Source organism: Schistocerca nitens, chromosome 1, assembly GCF_023898315.1.
Source record: "Schistocerca nitens isolate TAMUIC-IGC-003100 chromosome 1, iqSchNite1.1, whole genome shotgun sequence".
Classification (NCBI taxonomy): Eukaryota; Metazoa; Arthropoda; class Insecta; order Orthoptera; family Acrididae; genus Schistocerca; species Schistocerca nitens.
The window spans coordinates 200,577,840-200,599,078 of NC_064614.1; the positions used below are offsets into that span (position 1 = coordinate 200,577,840).

The following is a 21,239-nucleotide window of genomic DNA, read 5'->3' on the forward strand; positions in this document are numbered from 1 at the left end:
ATGTCAACAGAAAGTCACAAAATTGAAGACTAAATTGGAGTTCTGTAGCCTTGGTCGTCTAGCAGGTAGGGCACCAAATTCCAGTCCTGGAAGCCTCGGGTTCAATAGCAGATGGAAATGAGGCTTGTTCATCTTTCCAGTCCCTCCAGGATGACCTCAAGCCAACTCAGCCCACTGTAAAATGAGTACTGGGGATCTTTCCCAGGAGTAAAAGGCAGCCACTGTGATGGGATTGCCACCCACTCAATCCTCACGCAGTGACGAAGAATGCCTGCACTTTACCTACGGGCAAATAGCCTGGTCAAACGCTTGCGCCACGGACTTTACTTTTGCACTTACCTTTATACTTTGGGTATATGCATATTGATTGCCTGTAATGTGGGCAATAAACCCAAAAGGCAAGGAAACTAAAACTTTTAGACTTTAAATCCAAATCCTAAGGCACCTGGAATGTATTAAACTGAATGGAAATGAGTTAATATTATCATCAGCCAATCAAATCACCATCAATAGTGTTACAATCTATAGGATACAGCAGTGAGGTCTAGGATTTAACCCAGGACATTGGTACCAAGTCTGCTGATCCAGAAACATACACCACTATCAGTCCTCCCCTTGCTAGACAAATAATTATGAATAAAATTTCTTGACCACCCAGATTTGAAGGATGAAGAAAAATTAAGATTTAATGTCCTGTTCAGAATGAGGTTGATTGATACATTGCACTAACTTGAATTCAACAAGAATCAGAAATGAAATGAGGTGGACTTTTCACAGAGATTGTCCTGGCATTTACTGCAAGCATTTTGGGAAACCCACATAAAATCTAAATCTAGATGGTCAGATGTGTACAATAACCATACATCTCCTACAGTAAATGAGGTACATTACCCAAGACAAACTTGTTACCTCAAAGATAAGCATTACCGCATTAATGCCAAGCTAAGTACTTACTTATATCCCTACAATTACTTTATTTCACTGCAAAAGTGGCACCTTAAAACTGCAAACCACAAACAACAATCTGAACAAAAGCAAAGAAATTTTGACATCCTAGCAAAGTGGTCTTAAATATCCTCTCCAGGTTGTTCTTCATTGGTAGATAAGTAAGACACACACGTATACTGTTTATTTCTCTAATGCATACAGTTTCTCTAGAAAAAAAGTGCCGAGGAGGAAGAAGTGAACAACAACAAGATGAAAATACGAACAGAAATTTCATGTTTTAAAACAACATACAGGATTTGTCTGAGTACTGGGACTGCAAAAACAAAAAGAAATTTATCCGAGATATACACAGAGTTAATATTCTTCAAAAATGAATTTCTTGCATAATAGACAACTGACAGTTTTTTATGATCTTTGTATGCATCCTGAAAGCTGGCAACAAGTGTGTTCTCAGCTATCCCATGAAAGCTATTTGGACGACCTGAATCTTTTAAAACCAACTTCGTGACTGGCCTTATGGGTGAAATTCTGTGTGTGGCAGATTGTTTGCATTCCACTACCGTATTTACTCGAATCTAAGCTGCACTCGAATCTAAGCCGCACCTGAAAAATGAGACTCAAAATCAAGGAAAAAAATTTTCCCGAATCTTAAGCCGCGCCTGAAATTTGAGATTCGAAATTCAAGGGGAGAGAAAAGTTTTAGGCCGCACCTCCAAATCGAAACAAAGTTGGTCCATTGTAATATGAGACACAATTTAGGTCGAATGAATGACGATACAGCTACAGTAGTTTGGTCAGAGACGTAAGCTTAGCAGTTAGGCTTTACCAGGTAGCCATTGCTATGTGTCAGGTGCTCCGTCCGTATTTATATGGGTACCCTTCCTTTTTCACGTGCTTTGTCTGGTTTGAATTGATTGCTTATTTTTCTTTGATCTGATAAGTGCCGTTCTATTTGTTGTAGGTGTTTACATCACTCTAAGCTGAAGATGCATTACTGTACTGTGTCATGCATTGTTTGTCGCTGCTATTTGCTGTTACTTACATTGCTGCTTTCTTTGATGATCAACAAGAACCAAATAATAGACTGCTTATGGTAGAAGATGTTCTGAACGAGAGTTTAGCGAAAATTTTTCTCTGTTTGAAAATCATTGCAGACGCCTCTTTAGTACATTAAATTCTGCACAGAAATTAGAGTCATCTTAGATTTAAAAATCTAGTCAATTGCCGTGCTTCATTTCTGACTGTATCGCTATTATGCATAAGAATAATAAGAATATAAACATGACATGATACGTATATTCTTCCACGTTTGCTGTTGTCTCACTCTAGTTTCGTAGTTTATTAGGCAGACAGAATTTAAATGAGATAGCAGCAAAACACGAAAGAATACGTGGTAAAATGTTTATATTCATATTATTCTCATGGTGAAGAGAATACTGCATGTGATCCACAATTCATAAAAGTTCCTATTAGCAACCATCTCATCTCGCAGGTAGGAAAAAACTCACACCATACAGTTGGCCATATTGACAAACATCCCTAACAGTCTTGCCAGTCAGATTTTCATAGTACATTGAAACGCTGCAACATTCGAAGATGAACAATACGTAATTTGTATTTACTTCGGTGGATAATGTATGAAAATGCAGTGGTCAAAACTCGGGGCAGAGGAAAAAAAGCTCGTCTTCCACCCCCCCCCCCTTTTTTTTAATTTATTTACTGACGCAGAGATTTTGGTGCCAGTATTTAGCTTTGTGCCTGTGTAGCGCTACATATATTCGACGGCAGACGTCAGTTGTGGCGGCACCTACCAACATTTTTCAGAACTTCCGCTTACTTCGCACTCGATTCTAAGCTGCAGGTGGTTTTTTCGGATTACAAAAACCGGAAAAAAAGTGTGGCTTAGATTTGAGTAAATACGGTATATTCAAAGATGTTAAATATCCATCTTGGATCAATGACATAAATCAGCAGGGCTCGATTTGGCCATTAAATATTGAAATCACTCTAATAATTCCTAGAATGGGGTTAAATCTTCAGTACTCATGCTTATTGAGCACATTCGGTATGAACACAAAATGGGTACATATAGTGTGTGATTACCAGCAGATGTGCTATTTTCAATATTTCCTCATTAACTACTTAAACATTTCTGATTTAACGCATTATGATCTTACTTTTTTCCGCCAATGACAAAGTGCTTTGATCTTTTATGCAATTTATTGTCAAAGGAATGAATTGCTGACAACATATTAAATTTCATGAAGCCACACTGAAAAGTGCCAAATTGTGGTTCAGTTCATAATCATAGTTGTTTAATGAAATATTTCCATAGAAACTTTCATTTCCTGTATCATCCCCATAGGAGTTGAGTTTGAGAAACACTGAAATATGTTTCTTTTTTTAAAATTTTATTTGTTATCAAGAAGTCAAATACCAGTTTTCACAGCTTTGGCTTCAAAAATGCTTGCATAATGAAATATTTCCATAAAAATAGTTTAATTTACATTTAAAATAATAGGGCATCTAATCCTAGTTTATTATTTAAGTTTCACAATTCATAAAAAGAACGTTCACCCCCATAGGGGTTAAAGTTCCAAAAATGCTGAAACATATATTTCATTATTTATGACTGAATTTGACTCATTATTTTTGAAAAAGTGGTTTTGGCTGGGCAATGATAGTCAGTCAGTCAGGATATTGCCAATGACACACACACACACACACACACACACACACACACACACAAAATGAAATACATGTTTCAGCAATTTTGGAATTTAACCACTATGGCGATGAACATTTTAATTGAAATACTTCATCATGAAAGCATTTTTGAAGATAAAGATGTGAAAATTTGTATTTCACTTCCTGATTACAAATAAAATTAAAAAGAAAAGCTTCAGTGTTTTTGGAAATTCAACCACTAAGTAGATGAAATGGGGAATGACTATTACGCACGTATTTTTGAAGCTAAAGACACGAAAATATGTATTTGGCTTCTCTACTAGAAATAAAAAATTCACATTTCATTGTTTTCACAAATTCAACCCCTAAGGGGTTGAAATGCGGGGTGAAATGTTTTATGAAATGACTTTCATTGTGAAAGCATTTTTAAAGCTAAATCTTTGAAAACTGATATTTGGCTTCTTGGTTGGAATCGAAAAAATATATGTTGCACTATGTTTGGAAATTCATCACCTATGGGCATGACACAGGGCCAGACTGATTCATTAGCTCAGCATCGCCCAGCCCAACTCACTAAGGAAAGAAACTTGAAATTTGGAGAAGGTGTGGATCTTGTAGTGGAGGCATCATTTAAGAAGGGATTATTCAAAATTCCAAAAAGGGGGTGTAAAAGGAAACATTCCACGTGGGAAAAAATATATCTAAAAACAAAGATGATGTGACTTACCAAACGAAAGCGCTGGCACGTCAATAGACACACAAACAAACACAACCATACACACAAAATTCAAGCTTTCGCAACAAACTGTTGCCTCATCAGGAAAGAGGGAAGGAGAGGGAAAGACGAAAGGATGTGGGTTTTAAGGGAGAGGGTAAGGAGTCATTCCAATCCCAGGAGCGGAAAGACTTACCTTAGGGGGAAAAAAGGACGGGTATACACTCGCGCGCGCACGCACACACACACACACACACACACACACACACACACACACACACACACACATAGCCATCCACACATATACAGACACAAGCAGACATATTCAAAGGCAAAGAGTTTGGGCAGAGATGTCAGTCGAGGCGGAAGTACAGAGGCAAAGAAGTTGTCGAAGGCAGGTGAGGTATGAGCGGCGGCAAATTGAAATTAGCGGAGATTGAGGCTTGCCGGATAATGAGAAGAGAGGACATACTGAAGGGCAAGTTCCCATCTCTGGAGTTCTGACAGGTTGGTGTTAGTGGGAAGTATCCAGATAACCTGGACGGTGTAACACTGTGCCAAGATGTGCTGGCCATGCACCAAGGCATGTTTAGCCACAGGGTGATCCTCATTACCAACAAACACTGTCTGCCTGTGTCCATTCATGCGAATGGACAGTTTGTTGCTGGTCATTCTCACATAGAATGCATCACAGTGTAGGCAGGTCAGTTGGTAAATCACGTGGGTGCTTTCACACGTGGCTCTGCCTTTGATCGTGTACACCTTCCGGGTTACAGGACTGGAGTAGGTGGTGGTGGGAGGGTGCATGGGACAGGTTTTACACCAGGGGCGGTCACAAGGGTAGGAGCCAGAGGGTAGGGAAGGTGGTTTGGGGATTTCATAGGGATGAACTAACAGGTTACGAAGGTTAGGTAGACGGCGGGAAGACACTCTTGGTGGAGGGTTTTTTTTTTTAGGGCGCAAAACTGCTATGGTCATTAGCGCCCAGCCTGTGACTTAGGAAACAGTAAAAAAACCGAAACTGAAAATCAGCAGCAATGGGAACAAAGTCATAAAATTGGAGAAACTAAAAGCAGAAGGAAGACTTAAAAATCCACTACAGAAAGGGGGTGGTTGTCCCCAAAAAAAGCTTCAAATGACTGACGTCATTTCACTAGCACTAATAAACTGGAGAACGCAGTCGGCTGAGCGCGTGTCATCTGCTAAAATCGACGATAGATCAGGCGATAGCTGTAGACGGGCGCGTAACGGATTAAAATAGGGGCATTCAATTAAAAGGTGTCTTACCGTCCACAGCTGAGAGCAGTGGGGACAGAGTGGGGGAGGATCGCCGCTTAAAAGATGTCGATGGCTAAAAAGACAGTGCCCTATCCGGAGTCGAGTTAAAATTACCTCCTCCCGACGACGCGTTCGGGAAGAAGAAGTCCAAGCGCAAGGAAGAGCTTTCACTTCCCGCAATTTATTATTGGGAAGTGTTGACCAATGCGCATGCCATAAATGAGCAACTTTGCGACATAAACCGCTCCGTAGATCGGTGAAGGGAAGCGACGGAATAGCTGGCCGAGGAAGAGAGACTGCAGCCTTGGCCGCTATATCGGCCGCCTCATTCCCACAGATACCAGCGTGTCCCGGGAGCCAGAGGAACGCCACCGAGACGCCCCCCAGATGGAGCAAGTGCAGACAGTCCTGAATCCGGTGGACCAGAGGGTGCACAGGGTAAAGAGCTTGGAGACTGAGGAGAGAGCTGAGAGAATCTGAGCAGATAACGTACTGTATCCGCCGATGGCGGCGGATGTAGTGGACAGCCTGGAGAACAGCGTAAAGCTCCGCAGTATACACCGAACACTGGTCGGGAAGCCGAAATTGATTTGGGGTGTCGCCAACAATATAGGCACTCCCTACACCTAACGATGTTTTCAAGCCGTCGGTGTAAATAAATGTGGCGTCCGTCATTTGTGCACATAGAGCAGCAAATGCCCGACGATAAACAAGTGTAGGGGTACCATCCTTGGGAAATCGACAAAGGTCACGGAGCAGGCAGATCCGGGGACGGAGCCAAGGTGGTGCTGTACCCCAAGTTGTCAAGAAGGTTTTAGGAAAGCGGAAGGAAAGAGAATGGAGCAGTTGACGGAAGCGGACTCCCGGGGGTAGTAGGGAGGAGGAGCGGCCAGCATACCCTACATCAAATGAGGCGTCGAAAAAAAGGGCATGGGCTGGATTAGCAGGCATGGAAGACAGATGGCTAGCATAACGACTTAGAAGGACCGCTCGCCGATTGGACAACGGAGGTTCAGCAGTCTCAGCATAAAGGCTTTCCACAGGGCTAGTGTAAAAAGCTCCAGACACTAAACGTAATCCACGGTGGTGGATAGAGTCGAGACGCCGAAGAATAGACGGCTGAGCAGAGGAGTAGACTATGCTTCCATAATCCAATTTCGAGCGCACTAAGGCGCGATAGAGGCGGAGAAGGACCACTCGGTCCGCTCCCCAGGAGGTACCATTCAGGACACGGAGGGTGTTAAGCGATCGCAGACAGCGAGCCGAAAGATAGGAAACGTGGGAGGACCAGCACAGTTTTCTGTCAAACATAAGACCCAAGAATTTAGCGACGTCTGAAAACGGAAGGTTGACAGGTCCTAGATGTAAGGAAGGCGGAAGAAACTCCTTACGTCGCCAAAAATTAACACAAACGGTCTTACTGGGAGAGAAACGGAAGCCTGTTTCGAAGCTCCAAGAGTGGAGGCGATCGAGACATCCTTGAAGACGTCGTTCAAGAAGGCTGGTCCGTTGAGAGCTGTAGTAGATCGCAAAATCATCCACAAAGAGGGAGCCCGAGACATCGGGAAGGAGACAATCCATAATTGGATTTATAGCGATGGCAAACAGTACAACACTCAGCACGGAGCCCTGGGGTACCCTGTTTTCTTGGGAGAAAGTGCGGGAGAGAGTAGTGTTCACCCGCACCCTAAATGTGCGCTCTGCCATAAATTCGCGAAGAAAAAGGGGCAGCCGGCCTCGAAAGCCCCAAGAGAACAGTGTGCGGAGGATGCCTGTCCTCCAACAGGTATCGTATGCTCTCTCCAGATCAAAAAATATTGCTACCGTTTGGCATTTCCGGAGAAAATTGTTCATGATATAAGTGGAGAGAGCAACAAGATGGTCAACTGCAGAACGATGCTTTCGGAATCCGCATTGGGCAGGTGTTAAAAGACTGCGGGATTCCAGCCACCACGCTAAATGGTAATTCACCATACGCTCCAAAACCTTACAGACACTACTCGTGAGAGAAATGGGGCGATAGCTAGAGGGGAGATGTTTGTCCTTTCCAGGTTTCGGAACAGGAACGATGATAGCTTCCCGCCATCGTCTGGGAAAAGTACTGTCGGTCCAAATTCGATTATAAAGGCGAAGGAGGTAACGCAGACTATGGGTTGATAAATGCAGCAACATTTGGACGTGGATACCATCTGGTCCTGGGGTGGAGGAGCGAGAAGAAGAGAGTGCATGTTGGAGTTCCCGCAAGGAGAAAACAGCATTGTAGCTTTCGCGATTTTGAGAGGAGAAAGCAAGAGGTCGCACTTCCGCTGCACGTTTCTTCGGGAGAAACGCTGGCGGGTAATTTGAAGAGCTCGAAATCTCGGCAAAGTGCTGACCCAACGAGTTAGAAATTGCGACGGGGTCCACTAATGTGTCATGCGCGACAGTGAGCCCAGAGACCGGGGAGAAACTAGGCGCGCCTGAGAACCGTCGAAGCCGACTCCAAACTTCCGAGGAGGGAGTGAAGGTGTTAAATGAGCTAATAAAGAATTTCCAGCTTGCCTTCTTGCTATCGCGGATGACACGACGGCATCGCGCTCGTAGCTGCTTATAGCGGATACAGTTGGCCAAAGTAGGATGGTGGCGGAAAACGCAGAGAGCACGTCGCCGCTCACGTAGTGCATCACGGCATGCCTCGTTCCACCAAGGAACTGGGGGGTGCCGGGGCAATTCGGAGGTGCGTGGTATTGTATGTTCCGCAGCTGTAAGAATAACGTCGGTAATATGTGTGACCTCATCGTCGACGCTGTGAAAGTGACGGTCATCGAATGTCGCTAGAGACGAAAAAAGTGTCCAATCGGCTTGAGCAAACTTCCAGCGTCGCGGGCGCATATATGGCCGTTGAGGCTGCAGTCTAAGGACACATGGAAAGTGGTCACTCGAGTGTGTATCATCAAGGGCGAACCATTCGAAGCGTCGAGCTAGTGGAACAGTACCGACCGCAAGGTCCAAATGAGATAAATTTGCCGTGGAGGCAGACAAAAACGTAGGGACCCCAGTGTTGAGGCAAACTAGATCTGCTTGGTGGAAGACGTCTAGCAATAGTGAGCCACGTGGACAAGGATGTGGAGATCCCCAAAGCAGGTGGTGGGCATTGAAGTCCCCAACCAGCAAATATGGGGGTGGAAGCTGACCAAGAAGATGAAGGGGATCAGCTCGTGCCATTGGTGTGGACGATGGAATGTATACAGTACAAAGAGAGAACGTGTATCCGGAAAGGGAAAGATGGACGGCGACAGCTTGGAAGGAAGTGTTTAAATGGATTGGGTGATAATGGACAGTTTCATGGAGAAGAATCATGAGTCCTCCATGTGCTGGAGTGCCTTCAACAGAGGGGAGATCATATCGGACGGACTGAAAATGAGGGAGAACAAAGCGGTCATGGGGACGCAGCTTTGTTTCCTGAAGACAGAAGATGACCGGCGAGTAGGATTGTAAGAGGATCGACAATTCATCCCGATTGGCTCGAATACCGCGGATATTCCAGTGGATAATGGACATAGGGTGAACAGAAAATGGAGGAATGTGACCAAGGTCGCTGTCAACTCAACGACTGCTCTGAGCTTGCAACCGACAGCATGGAATGGCATTCAGCCGAAGGCAGAAGATCCTGATCCATAGGTTGGTCAGGAGCAGCTCCTGCCACCAGCGACCGGCCGGTTGATCGGCCGCCAGCAGTGCGCCTCGGCGACACAGAAGACGGCCGAGGGCGACTTCCGCCAGGTGGTACTGTAGATGGGACACGCCTTGGCGGAGAAGGAGAGGAACTGGGTTTCTTTGTAGCCTTCTTGGAAGTATGATGTTTAGAGGAAGGAGGAACCGATGGTTGGGAAGTTGCCGTACGTAAAAACTCTTCACGAGTATGCTCTTTTTTCGAAGTCTTGGTGTCTGACTTTTGGGCTCGAGATTTAGCAGAACTCGACGAAGGGTGAGCCATAGAGTGGGCAGGCGAAAGTGGTGAGGTTGAACGGGCGATCTTTGCGCTGGCCGATCTGACGACCGTGGCACTAAAGGTGAGGTCGCAAGTCTGCGTGGCCGCCTCCTTTGTTGGCCGAGGAGAAGCAAGGACAGTGCTGTATTTTCCTTTCTGAGGCACGGTGGGCTGTCGACTGGCGAATAATTTTCGAGCAGCAAAGGTCGACACCTTTTCCTTTACTCTAATTTCCTGGATGAGCTTTTTGTCCTTAAAAACGGGACAATCTCGAGAGGAAGCGGCGTGGTCACCCATACAGTTGATGCAGCGAGGGGATGGAGGTGGACAAGCACCCTCATGGGCATCCCTGCCACATGTAACACATTTGGCCAGATTGGAACAGGACTGGCTGGTGTGATTGAACCGCTGGCACCGATAGCAATGCGTAGGGTTCGGGACGTAAGGGCGAACGGAAATTATCTCATAGCCGGCTTTGATTTTCGATGGTAGTTGAACTTTGTCAAATGTCAAGAAGAGAGGTCGGGTTGGAATGATGTTCGTGTCAACCCTTTTCATAACCCTATGAACAGCCGTTACGCCCTGGTCAGACAGGTAGTGCTGAATTTCTTCGTCAGACAGTCCATCGAGGGAGCGTGTATAAACGACTCCACGCGAGGAATTTAAGGTACGGTGCGGTTCCACCCGGACAGGGAAGGTGTGTAGTAGTGACGTACGCAGCAATTTTTGTGCCTGGAGGGCACTGACTGTTTCTAACAACAGGGTGCCATTCCGTAATCTGGAACAAGACTTTACAGGACCTGCAATTGCGTCGACACCTTTCTGAATAATGAAAGGGTTGACCGTGGAGAAGTCGTGACCTTCGTCAGACCGAGAAAAAAAACAAGGAACTGTGGCAACGATGGAAGAACTGACTGTGGTTGAGACTCACTGAACTTACGTTTGTGAGCAGACATAGTGGAAGGTGAGGAAACCATTGCGGAAGAATCCCCCATGATTACCGGCGTCTCCGATGGCGCGCTCCTCCCTTGTGGGGGCCCTCTCTGAGGGCACTCCCGGCTTAGGTGATTGTTCACACCTCAGGTCACACCTCCCGACAAACGGACGGACGGACCAATCGGCACTTTCAGAAGGTATCAGCTCGGGTAATCACCCCTCCCTGGGCCTGGCCGTTACCAGTGGGTACGTACGTGTCCTACCTGTCTACCCGGGGCGGGGAATTACGCGTTACCCCGTCACCGGCTACGCATGGAAGTGCGTGGGTTGGCCTTCAGACACGCACAGGGAGGAAGAAAGAGAAAGGGAAAGGAAAGAAGAGAGGTCTCAAACGCCGCAGCGGAGAAGGTAGAGAGAAGAGGTAAGGAAAAGAGAAGGACAAAGGAAGGATGAAGACTTACAAGCAAGGAAGGAAGGAAGGCGAAGAATGTAGTATATGTACAAGCGTCCGTCTCCGGACGTAGGCACAAACCATAACCCCAGAGAAAGGGAAAGAAAGAGCCAGAGGTGAAGGGGGGGCGGGGGGGGGGGGGGGGGGGGGGGGGGTGACGAAGATGGGCGATGGGGAAGGATGCGGAAAGGGAAGGTATGCAGCCCGGAAAGGAAGGAAGGCCACATCAGCTCGGGGTCCCGTGCTCGCTACGCACGTATCTTGGTGGAGTGGGGAGGATTTCATGAAGGATGGATCTCATTTCAGGGCAGGATTTGAGGAAGTCATATCCCTGCTGGAGAGCCACATTCAGAGTCTGATCCAGTCCCGGAAAGTATCCTGTCACAGGTGGGGCACTTTTGTGGTTCTTCTGTGGGAGGTTCTGGGTTTGAGGGGATGAAGAAGTGGCTCTGGTTATTTGCTTCTGTACCAGGTCGGGAGGGTACTTACGGGATGCAAAAGCTGTTGTCAGGTTGTTGGTGTAATGGTTCAGGGATTCCTGACTGGAGCAGATTCGTTTGCCACGAAGACCTAGGCTGTAGGGAAGGGACCGTTTGATGTGGAATGGGTGGCAGCTGTCATAATGCAGGTACTACAGTTGCTTGTTGGTGGGTTTGATGTGGACGGACGTGTGGAGCTGGCCATTGGACAGATGGAGGTCAACGTCAAGGAAAGTGGTGTGGGATTTGGAGTAGGACCAGGTGAATCTGATGGAACCAAAGGAGTTGAGGTTGGAGAGGAAATTATGGAGTTCTTCTACACTGTGAGTCCAGATCATAAAGATGTCATCAATAAATCTGTACCAAACTTTGGGTTCGCAGGCCTGGGTAACCAAGAAGGCTTCCTCTAGGCGACCCATGAATAGGTTGGCGTACGAGGGGGCCATCCTGGTACCCATGGCTGTCCCCTTTAATTGTTGGTATGTCTGGCCTTCAAAAGTGAAGAAGTTGTGGGTCAGGATGAAGCTGGCTAAGGTAATGAGGAAAGAGGTTTTAGGTAGGGTGGCAGGTGATCGGTGTGAAAGGAAATGCTCCATCGCAGCGAGGCCCTGGACGTGCGGAATATTTGTGTATAAGGAAGTGGCATCAATGGTTACAAGGATGGTTTCCGGGGGTAACAGATTGGGTAAGGATTCCAGGCGTTCGAGAAAGTGGTTGGTGTCTTTGATGAAGGATGGGAGACTGCATGTAATGGGTTGAAGGTGTTGATCTACGTAGGCAGAGATACGTTCTGTGGGGGCTTGGTAACCAGCTACAATGGGGCGGCCGGGATGATTGGGTTTGTGAATTTTAGGAAGAAGGTAGAAGGTAGGGGTGCGGGGTGTCGGTGGGGTCAGGAGGTTGATGGAGTCAGGTGAAAGGTTTTGCAGGGGGCCTAAGGTTCTGAGGATTCCTTGAAGCTCCGCCTGGACATCAGGAATGGGATTACCTTGGCAAACTTTGTATGTGGTGTTGTCTGAAAGCTGACGCAGTCCCTCAGCCACATACTCCCGACGATCAAGTACCACGGTCGTGGAACCCTTGTCCGCCGGAAGAATGACGATGGATTGGTCAGCCTTCAGATCACGGATAGCTTGGGCTTCAGCAGTGGTGATGTTGGGAGTAGGATTAAGGTTTTTTAAGAAGGATTGAGAAGCAAGGCTGGAAGTCAGAAATTCCTGGAATGTTTGGAGAGGGTGATTTTGAGGAAGAGGAGGTGGGTCCCGCTGTGACGGAGGACGGAACTGTTCCAGGCAGGGTTCAATTTGGATACTGTCTTGGGGAGTTGGATCATTAGGAGTAGGGTTAGGATCATTTTTCTTCATTGCAAAGTGATATTTCCAGCAGAGAGTACGAGTGTAGGACAGTAAATCTTTGACGTGGGCTGTTTGGTTGAATCTGGGAGTGGGGCTGAAGGTGAGGCCTTTGGATAGGACAGCGGTTTCGGATTGGGAGAGAGGTTTGGAGGAAAGGTTAACTACTGAATTAGGGTGTTGTGGTTCCAGATTGTGTTGATTGGAATTTTGAGGTTTTGGAGGGAGTGGAGCTGGAAGTGGGAGATTGAGTAGATGGGAGAGACTGGGTTTGTGTGCGACGAGAGGAGGTTGAGGTTTGCTGGTAAGGTTGTGAAGGGTGAGTGAGTTGCCTTTCCGGAGGTGGGAAACCAGGAGATTGGATAGTTTTTTAAGGTGGAGGGTGGCATGCTGTTCCAATCTGCGGATGGCCTGTAGGAGGATGCTCAGAACAGCCGGTGTGGATGTGGGAGAGGAAAGATTGAGGACTTTTATTAAGGATAGGAGTTGACGGGTGTGTTCATTGGCTGAGTTGATGTGTATGTGAAGGATTAGGTGGGTGAGGGCAATGGATTGTTCAGTTTGGAACTGGTATAGGGACTGATGGAAAGAAGGGTTGCAGCCAGAGATGGGAACTTTTAAGTGTGAGGCCTTTGGGGGTAATGCCAAATGTCAGACAAGCCTGAGAAAAGAAAATATGGGAGTGTAATCTGGTTAGGGCGAAGGCATGTTTGAGGAGGGAATGTAAATAAAACATAATGTGGTCGTTGTGGGGGTGTTGTGAGGGTGACATGGTATTAGAAGGTGGAAAGTGTAACATGAGGCTGAAATGAAAATGAAAATAAAAATATATGGGGAGAGATAAAGGTGAACTAGAAAGCAACTGGAGATCTGGTGTGAAATAAGGCGAAAAAATATTGGTTTAAGCTGGGCTATGTTGATCCTGTGGTGAACTTGGGTTGGTAGACAACGACGTGCATAAAGGTTAGGTGGTTGTGTTGCCACCAAAACACGTTAAAGGGTGGAGAAATTCGGGAAAATTTCGAAAAAACTACGCGTAAATGTGTTAAAAGGAGTGATTTTGTGGTGGCAGCTTATGAAAATGAGGTATACAATTGTCTGACGAAGAAATAATGACGTTAAATTCTGTGGGAACCAGCTAAAAATGATCAGTGATGTGAGAAAAACGGAAATGGAAATAAAGCAAAAGTTATTAGATCTAGCCGAAATGGTTTTTTAATAGGTGAAAGGAACTGTTTGTGAACTAGAAACGGTGGATTTTATAGCAGCGGTAGTGTTGAAAGCAGAAAAAATTTTTTTTGGTTATGGTTTGGAAGTGAGTTACGTATTATTGAGTATATATCGGCGGGGTAAAATTGAATAGTAGATTACGGTAAAAGGGAGAAGGTGAATACAAAGTGAAACTACTGGCAAAAACAGAAAGAGAAAATAAGACGACAAAAAGATTTCGAAATGCAACAGTGACAATAACAAACGTAATTGTTGGGTTCAAATTAATGATATGAATATAATAGAGGGAAACATTCCACGTGGGAAAAATATATCTAAAAACAAAGATGATGAGACTTACTAAACAAAAGAGTTGGCAGGTCAATAGACACACAAACAAACACAAACATACACACAAAACTCAAGCTTTCGCAACCAACGGTTGCTTCATCAGGAAAGAGGGAAGGAGAGGGAAATGCAAAAGGATGTTGGTTTTAAGGGAGAGGGTAAGGAGTCATTCCAATCCCGGGAGCGGAAAGACTTACCTTAGGGGGGAAAAAAGGACAGGTATACACTCGCACTCACACGAATATCCATCCGCATATACACAGACACAATCAGACATTTGTAAAGGCAAAGAGTTTGGGCAGAGATGTCAGTCGAGGCGGAAGTAAAAAGGAAAAGATGATGTAGTATGACAGGTGAGGTATGAGCGGCGGCAACTTGAAATTAGCGGAGGTTGAGGCCTGGCGGATAACGAGAAGAGAGGATATACTGAAAGGCAAGTTCCCATCTCCGGAGTTCTGACAGGTTGGTGTTAGTGGGAAGTATCCAGATAACCCGCACAGTGTAACACTGTGCCAAGACGTGCTGGCTGTGCACCAAGGCATGTTTAGCCACATGGTGATCCTCATTACCAACAAACACTGCCTGCCTGTGTCCATTCATGCGAATGGACAGTTTGTTGCTGGTCATTCCCACATAGAAAGCTTCACAGTGTAGGCAGGTCAGTTGGTAAATCACGTGGGTGCTTTCACACGTGGCTGTGCCTTTGATTGTGTACACCTTCCGGGTTACAGGACTGGAGTAGGTGGTGGTGGGAGGGTGCATGGGACAGGTTTTACACCGGGGGCAGTTACAAGGGTAGGAGCCAGAGGGTAGGGAAGGTCGTTTGGGATTTCATAGGGATGAACTAACAGGTTACGAAGGTTAGGTGGACGGCGGAAAGACACTCTTGGTGGAGTGGGGAGGCTTTCATGAAGGATGGATCTCATTTCAGGGCAGCATATGAGGAAGTCGTATCCCTGCTGGAGAGCCACATTCAGAGTCTGATCCAGTCCCGGAAAGTATCCGTCACAAGTGTCTACAAACGCAAGTCCAACATAGCCCAGCTGTAACCAACACCTTTTCGCCTTTTTCACACCAGATCTCCAGTTACTTTCCAGTTCACCTTTATCTCTCCCCATATATTTTTATTTTCATTTTCAGTTCAGCCTCATGTTACACTTTCCACCTTCTAATACCATGTCACCCTCACAACACCCCCACAACGACCCCATTAAGTTTTATTTACATTCCCTCCGCAAACATGCCTTCGCCCTAACCAGATTACGCTCCCATATTCTATTTTCTCAGGCTTGTCTAACATTTGGCATTACCCCCAAAGGCCTCACTCTTAAAGTTCCCATCTCTGGCCGCAACCCTTCTTTCCATCAGTCCCTATACCAGTTCCAAACTGAACAATCCATTGCCCTCACCCACCTAATCCTTCACCTACACATCAACTCAGCCAATGAACACACCCGTCAACTCCTATCCTTAATAAAAGTCCTCAATCTTCCCTCTCCCACATCCACATCGGCTTTTCACAGCATCCTCCTACAGGCCAACCACAAATTAGAACAGCATGCCACCCTCCACCTCAAAAAACTATCCAATCTCCTGGTTTCCCACCTCCGGAAAGGCAACTCACTCACCCTTCACAACCTTACCAGCAAACCCCAACCTCCTCTCGTTGCACACAAACCCAGTCTCTCCCATCTACTCAATCTCCCACTTCCAGCTCCACTCCCCCCAAAACCTCAAAATTCCAATCAACACAATCTGGAACCACAACACCCTAATTCAGTAGTTAACCTTTCCTCCAAACCTCTCTCCCAATCCAAAACCGCTGTCCTATCCAAAGGCCTCACCTTCAGCCCCACTCCCAGATTCAACCAAACAGCCCACGTCAAAGATTTACTGTCCTACTCTCGTACTCTCTGCTGGAAATATCACTTTGCCACGAAGAAAAATGATCCTAATCCTACTCCCAATGATCCAACTCCCCAGGACACTATCCAAATTGAACCCTGCCTGGAACAGTTCCGTCCTCCGTCGCAGCGGGACCCACCTCCTCTTCCTCAAAATCACCCTATCCAAACATTCAAGGAATTTCTGACTTCCAGCCTTGCATCTCAATCCTTCTTAAAAAACCTTAATCCTACTCCCAACATCACCACTGCTGAAGCCCAAGCTATCCGTGATCTGAAGGCTGACCGATCCATCGTCATTCTTCCGGCGGACAAGGGTTCCACGACCGTGGTACTTGATCGTCAGGAGTATGTGGATGAGGGACTGCGTCAGCTTTCAGACAACACCACATACAAAGTTTGCCAAGGTAATCCCATTCCCGATGTCCAGGCGGAGCTTCAAGGAATCCTCAGAACCTTACGCCCCCTGCAAAACCTTTCACCTGACTCCATCAACCTCCTGACCCCACCGACACCCCGCACCCCTACCTTCTACCTTCTTCCTAAAATTCACAAACTCAATCATCCCGGCCCCCCATTGTAGCTGGTTACCAAGCCCCCACAGAACGTATCTCTGCCTATGTAGATCAACACCTTCAACCCATTACATGCAGTCTCCCATCCTTCATCAAAGACACCAACCACTTTCTCGAACGCCTGGAATCCTTACCCAATCTGTTACCCCTGGAAACCATCCTTGTAACCATTGATGCCACTTCCTTATACACAAATATTCCGCACGTCCAGGGCCTCGCTGCGATGGAGCATTTCCTTTCACACCGATCACCTGCCACCCTACCTAAAACCTCTTTCCTCATTACCTTAGCCAGCTTCATCCTGACCTACAACTTCTTCACTTTTGAAGGCCAGACATACCAATAATTAAAGGGGACAGCCATGGGTACCAGGATGGCCCCCTCATACACCAACCTATTCACGGGTCGCCTAGAGGAAGCCTTCTTGGTTACCCAGGCCTGTGAACCCAAAGTTTGGTACAGATTTATTGATGACATCTTTATGATCTGGACTCACAGTGTAGAAGAACTCCATAATTTCCTCTCCAACCTCAACTCCTTTGGTTCCATCAGATTCACCTGGTCCTACTCCAAATCCCACACCACTTTCCTTGACGTTGACCTCCATCTGTCCAATGGCCAGCTCCACACGTCCGTCCACATCAAACCCACCAACAAGCAACTGTAGTACCTGCATTATGACAGCTGCCACCCACTCCACATCAAACGGTCCCTTCCCTACAGCCTAGGTCTTCGTGGCAAACGAATCTGCTCCAGTCAGGAATCCCTGAACCATTACACCAACAACCTGACAACAGCTTTTGCATCCCGTAAGTACCCTCCCGACCTGGTACAGAAGCAAATAACCAGAGCCACTTCTTCATCCCCTCAAACCCAGAACCTCCCACAGAAGAACCACAAAAGTGCCCCACCTGTGACAGGATACTATCCAGGACTGGACCAGGCTCTGAATGTGGCTCTCCAGCAGGGGTACGACTTCCCAAATCCTGCCCTGAAATGAGATCCATCCTTCATGAAATCCTCCCCACTCCACCAAGAGTGTCTTTCCGCCGTCCACCTAACCTTCGTAACCTGTTAGTTCATGCCTATGAAATCCCCAAATGACCTTCCCTACTCTCTGGCTCCTATCCTTGTAACCGCCCCCGGTGTAAAACCTGTCCCATGCACCCTCCCACCACCACCTACTCTAGTCCGGTAACCCGGAAGGTGTACACGATCAAAGGCAGAGCCACGTGTGAAAGCACCCACGTGATTTACCAACTGACCTGCCTACACTGTGATGCATTCTATGTGGGAATGACCAGCAACAAACTGTCCATTCGCATGAATGGACACAGGCAGACAGTGTTTGTTGGTAATGAGGATCAGCCTGTGGCTAAACATGCCTTGGTGCACGGCCAGCACATCTTGGCACAGTGTTACACCGTTCGGGTTATCTGGATACTTCCCACCAACACCAACCTATCCGAACTCCGGAGATGGGAACTTGCTCTTCAATATATCCTCTCTTCCCGTTACCCACCAGGCCTCAATCTCCGCCAATTTCAAGTTGCCGCCACTCATACCTGTCATTCAACAACATCGCCTCTGCACTTCTGCCTCGACTGACATCTCTGCCCAAACTCTTTGTCTTTAAATATGTCTGCTTGTGTCTGTATATGTGTGGATGGATATGTGTGTGTGTGTGCGAGTGTATACCCGTCCTTTTTTCCCCCTAAGGTAAGTCTTTCCGCTCCCGGGATTGGAATGACTCCTTACCCTCTCCCTTAAAACCCACTTCCTTTCATCTTTCCCTCTCCTTCCCTCTTTCCTGACGAAGCAACCGTTTGTTGCGAAAGCTAGAATTTTGTGTGTATGTTTGTGTTTGTTTGTGTGTCTATCGACCTGCCAGCGCTTTTGTTTGGTAAGTCTCATAACTTTCTTTCTTTTTAGATATATTTTTTCCTCGAACAGAGGGAAACATTCCACGTGGAAAAAATATATCTAAAAAGAAAGATGATGAGACTTACCAAACAAAAGCGCTGGCAGGTCGATAGACACACAAACAAACACAAATATACACACAAAATTCAAGCTTTCGCAACAAACTGTTGCCTCATCAGGAAAGAGGGAAGGAGAGGGAAAGACAAAAGGATGTGGGTTTTAAGGGAGAGGGTAAGGAGTCATTCCAATCCCGGGAGCGGAAAGACTTACCTTAGGGGGAAAAAAGGACAGGTATACAATCGCACACACACACATATCCATCCACACATACAGACACAAGCAGACATATTATATATATATATATATATATATATATATATATATATATATATATATATATATATATATATGAAGCCAGAACTATGGAAACTGGTATTTGGTTTCTCAGTCAGAAGTAAAAACATACGTGTTGCAGCATTTTTTGGAAATTCAATCACCAATGGAATAAAATAGTGAGTGGAAGTATTTTGAAAATTAACCGTCATTAAACAATCACTACAGTATTTTTAAAGCAAGATCTATGAAAATTGGTATTTCGCTTCTCAGTTATATATAAAGAAATATGTTTAGGGGATGAATGTTCCTATGGAAATATTATCGCAAGAACACAAAGGACATGATTAACAAAAACCTTTGACTCCAGTTACCAAGACTCACTTTTTGGTCAAATGTATATTCAGAAGAGACCATGCCTCTATGGCCTTAGTGTGAAAAGTTCAGGTGTTACAATTCGTGAACAACATAAAAATTCGATTAAAATAAAAAATCTGTGCAGACCATACAGTCTACGCGAGCAAGCAGCTGGTGCTAAGCTAGTTTCTAATAACACGAAATAACTCCAAACTTGCTACAAAAAAATATCAATTCTGTCACTACAGAACTTACATCAATAATATCTGGACTGCAGGGTACATTGAAACCAGGATAACTGATGATTTTTTTCATGTCATACGTATCTTTTGATCCCTTAGCAACAATTTCTCCATCCTCATCTTCAGGGTCAGCAACTTCTAAACAATCAAATAGTTTAATATCAATTATCTTTCTATGAGTGAGTTAATTCTAATGATCAGTGGACAATGATCTTGGAATTTCAGTAAAACAGCCTGTCAGAATTGCCAAATGTATAAAGCCTTTAAAGTGAGAGGAGAGCAACAACAAAATAAAATTACAAATCTTAATGGTAAAAAAAAAAATATTTAAACAGCTAAGATACGAAATAGTTATGAAAACAGCCTCAATGTTACAGCCATCTGATATAAATATTAATACATTAACAATACATCAGAAAATAATTAACATCAAATTACAAACAATAAAAATAAATGTCCTACGAGTCTCAGTATGGATCTAGCCTTGTTTCAATGGTTTGTGTTTTGATGTCACTGCTCAAGTAATCAAACACCTTGCTAACTAGCCTTATGTGGTCAAGAGGACCCATAGCAATGCTTCCAACACCAGAAAATTCAAGGTGGTCTCTGGGAACTGAACTCAGGATAGTCAGTCAGCGATGAAAATCACTAAATCACTAGGCCATGACTACACAGGTTGTATACGTAGACAAGAAAAAAAAAAATCCCAATTAAAAATACAGTTTTTCCGTGTTAAGTGATGGTATACTTACCCTCGGGACTCTAAAACTTATTAATCCTACGAATGGTTGAGTTTTATACACCGGCGTAGAACTTTCCGGCATTTTAGAGAGAGAGAGAGAGAGAGAGAGAGAGAGAGAGAGAGAGAGAGAGAGAGAGAGCTGCATATTTTAATATTACAAAACAATAAATTCACATTCCATCCAACACAGCACATTAGTTTCCGAAGCATTGAAATTGATTTTGTTGATGTGCCATTGTAGGCTAATCATAGCTCACGTCACTTGATCTCGCAAGCCGATGACAGCAGATATTCAGAACTTATGCCACATGATGTGGTCAGTCAATAGAAACATCACTGTTAAGTAGCGCAAACACAAATACGAAAAATGTTTATGGTTTAAATTAATACACTTAGTGTACACATAGTATACATATAATATTGGTGATTTTTTGTGTGTGTTACACTTTAAAACACATCACATAAATGTGCTGGTAAAATTTTAAATAATGAATAAATGTCTGGTCTTCTGGGCTTTAAATTCTTCTAAGCAGCTGGTCCTCAAAGTGTTAAGTTTCAAATGAGAGTCAAACGCTCTGTGACTTACGAAATTCATCCAACATTCTCACACGTAATGTAATTCATCTTGCGTAAAACTAAATTTACTTTGATACTAACACTTCTTGAACCACCATTCGTAATACTTCCCCGCAGCCTGTTAGAAACAGATTCGTTTCAGCAGCTGCCAAAGAGCATCAGAAAACAGGTATCACTGTGCATACGCAGCTACCATGACGTACTTACATTATG

The 21,239-nt window shown here is 45.2% G+C and overlaps 1 protein-coding gene across 2 annotated transcripts in view; it reads right to left on the bottom strand.

Moving 5' to 3' along the window:
• Positions 1-21,239, bottom strand: part of LOC126245639 (zinc finger CCHC domain-containing protein 8 homolog) — a 65,990-nt gene that overhangs the window by 21,682 nt on the left and 23,069 nt on the right. For both annotated transcript variants that reach the window (XM_049948333.1, XM_049948332.1), the window contains exon 5: positions 19,722-19,846. In XM_049948333.1, coding sequence (XP_049804290.1) covers positions 19,722-19,846 — 125 coding nt within the window. The remainder of the gene's footprint in view (positions 1-19,721; positions 19,847-21,239) is intronic.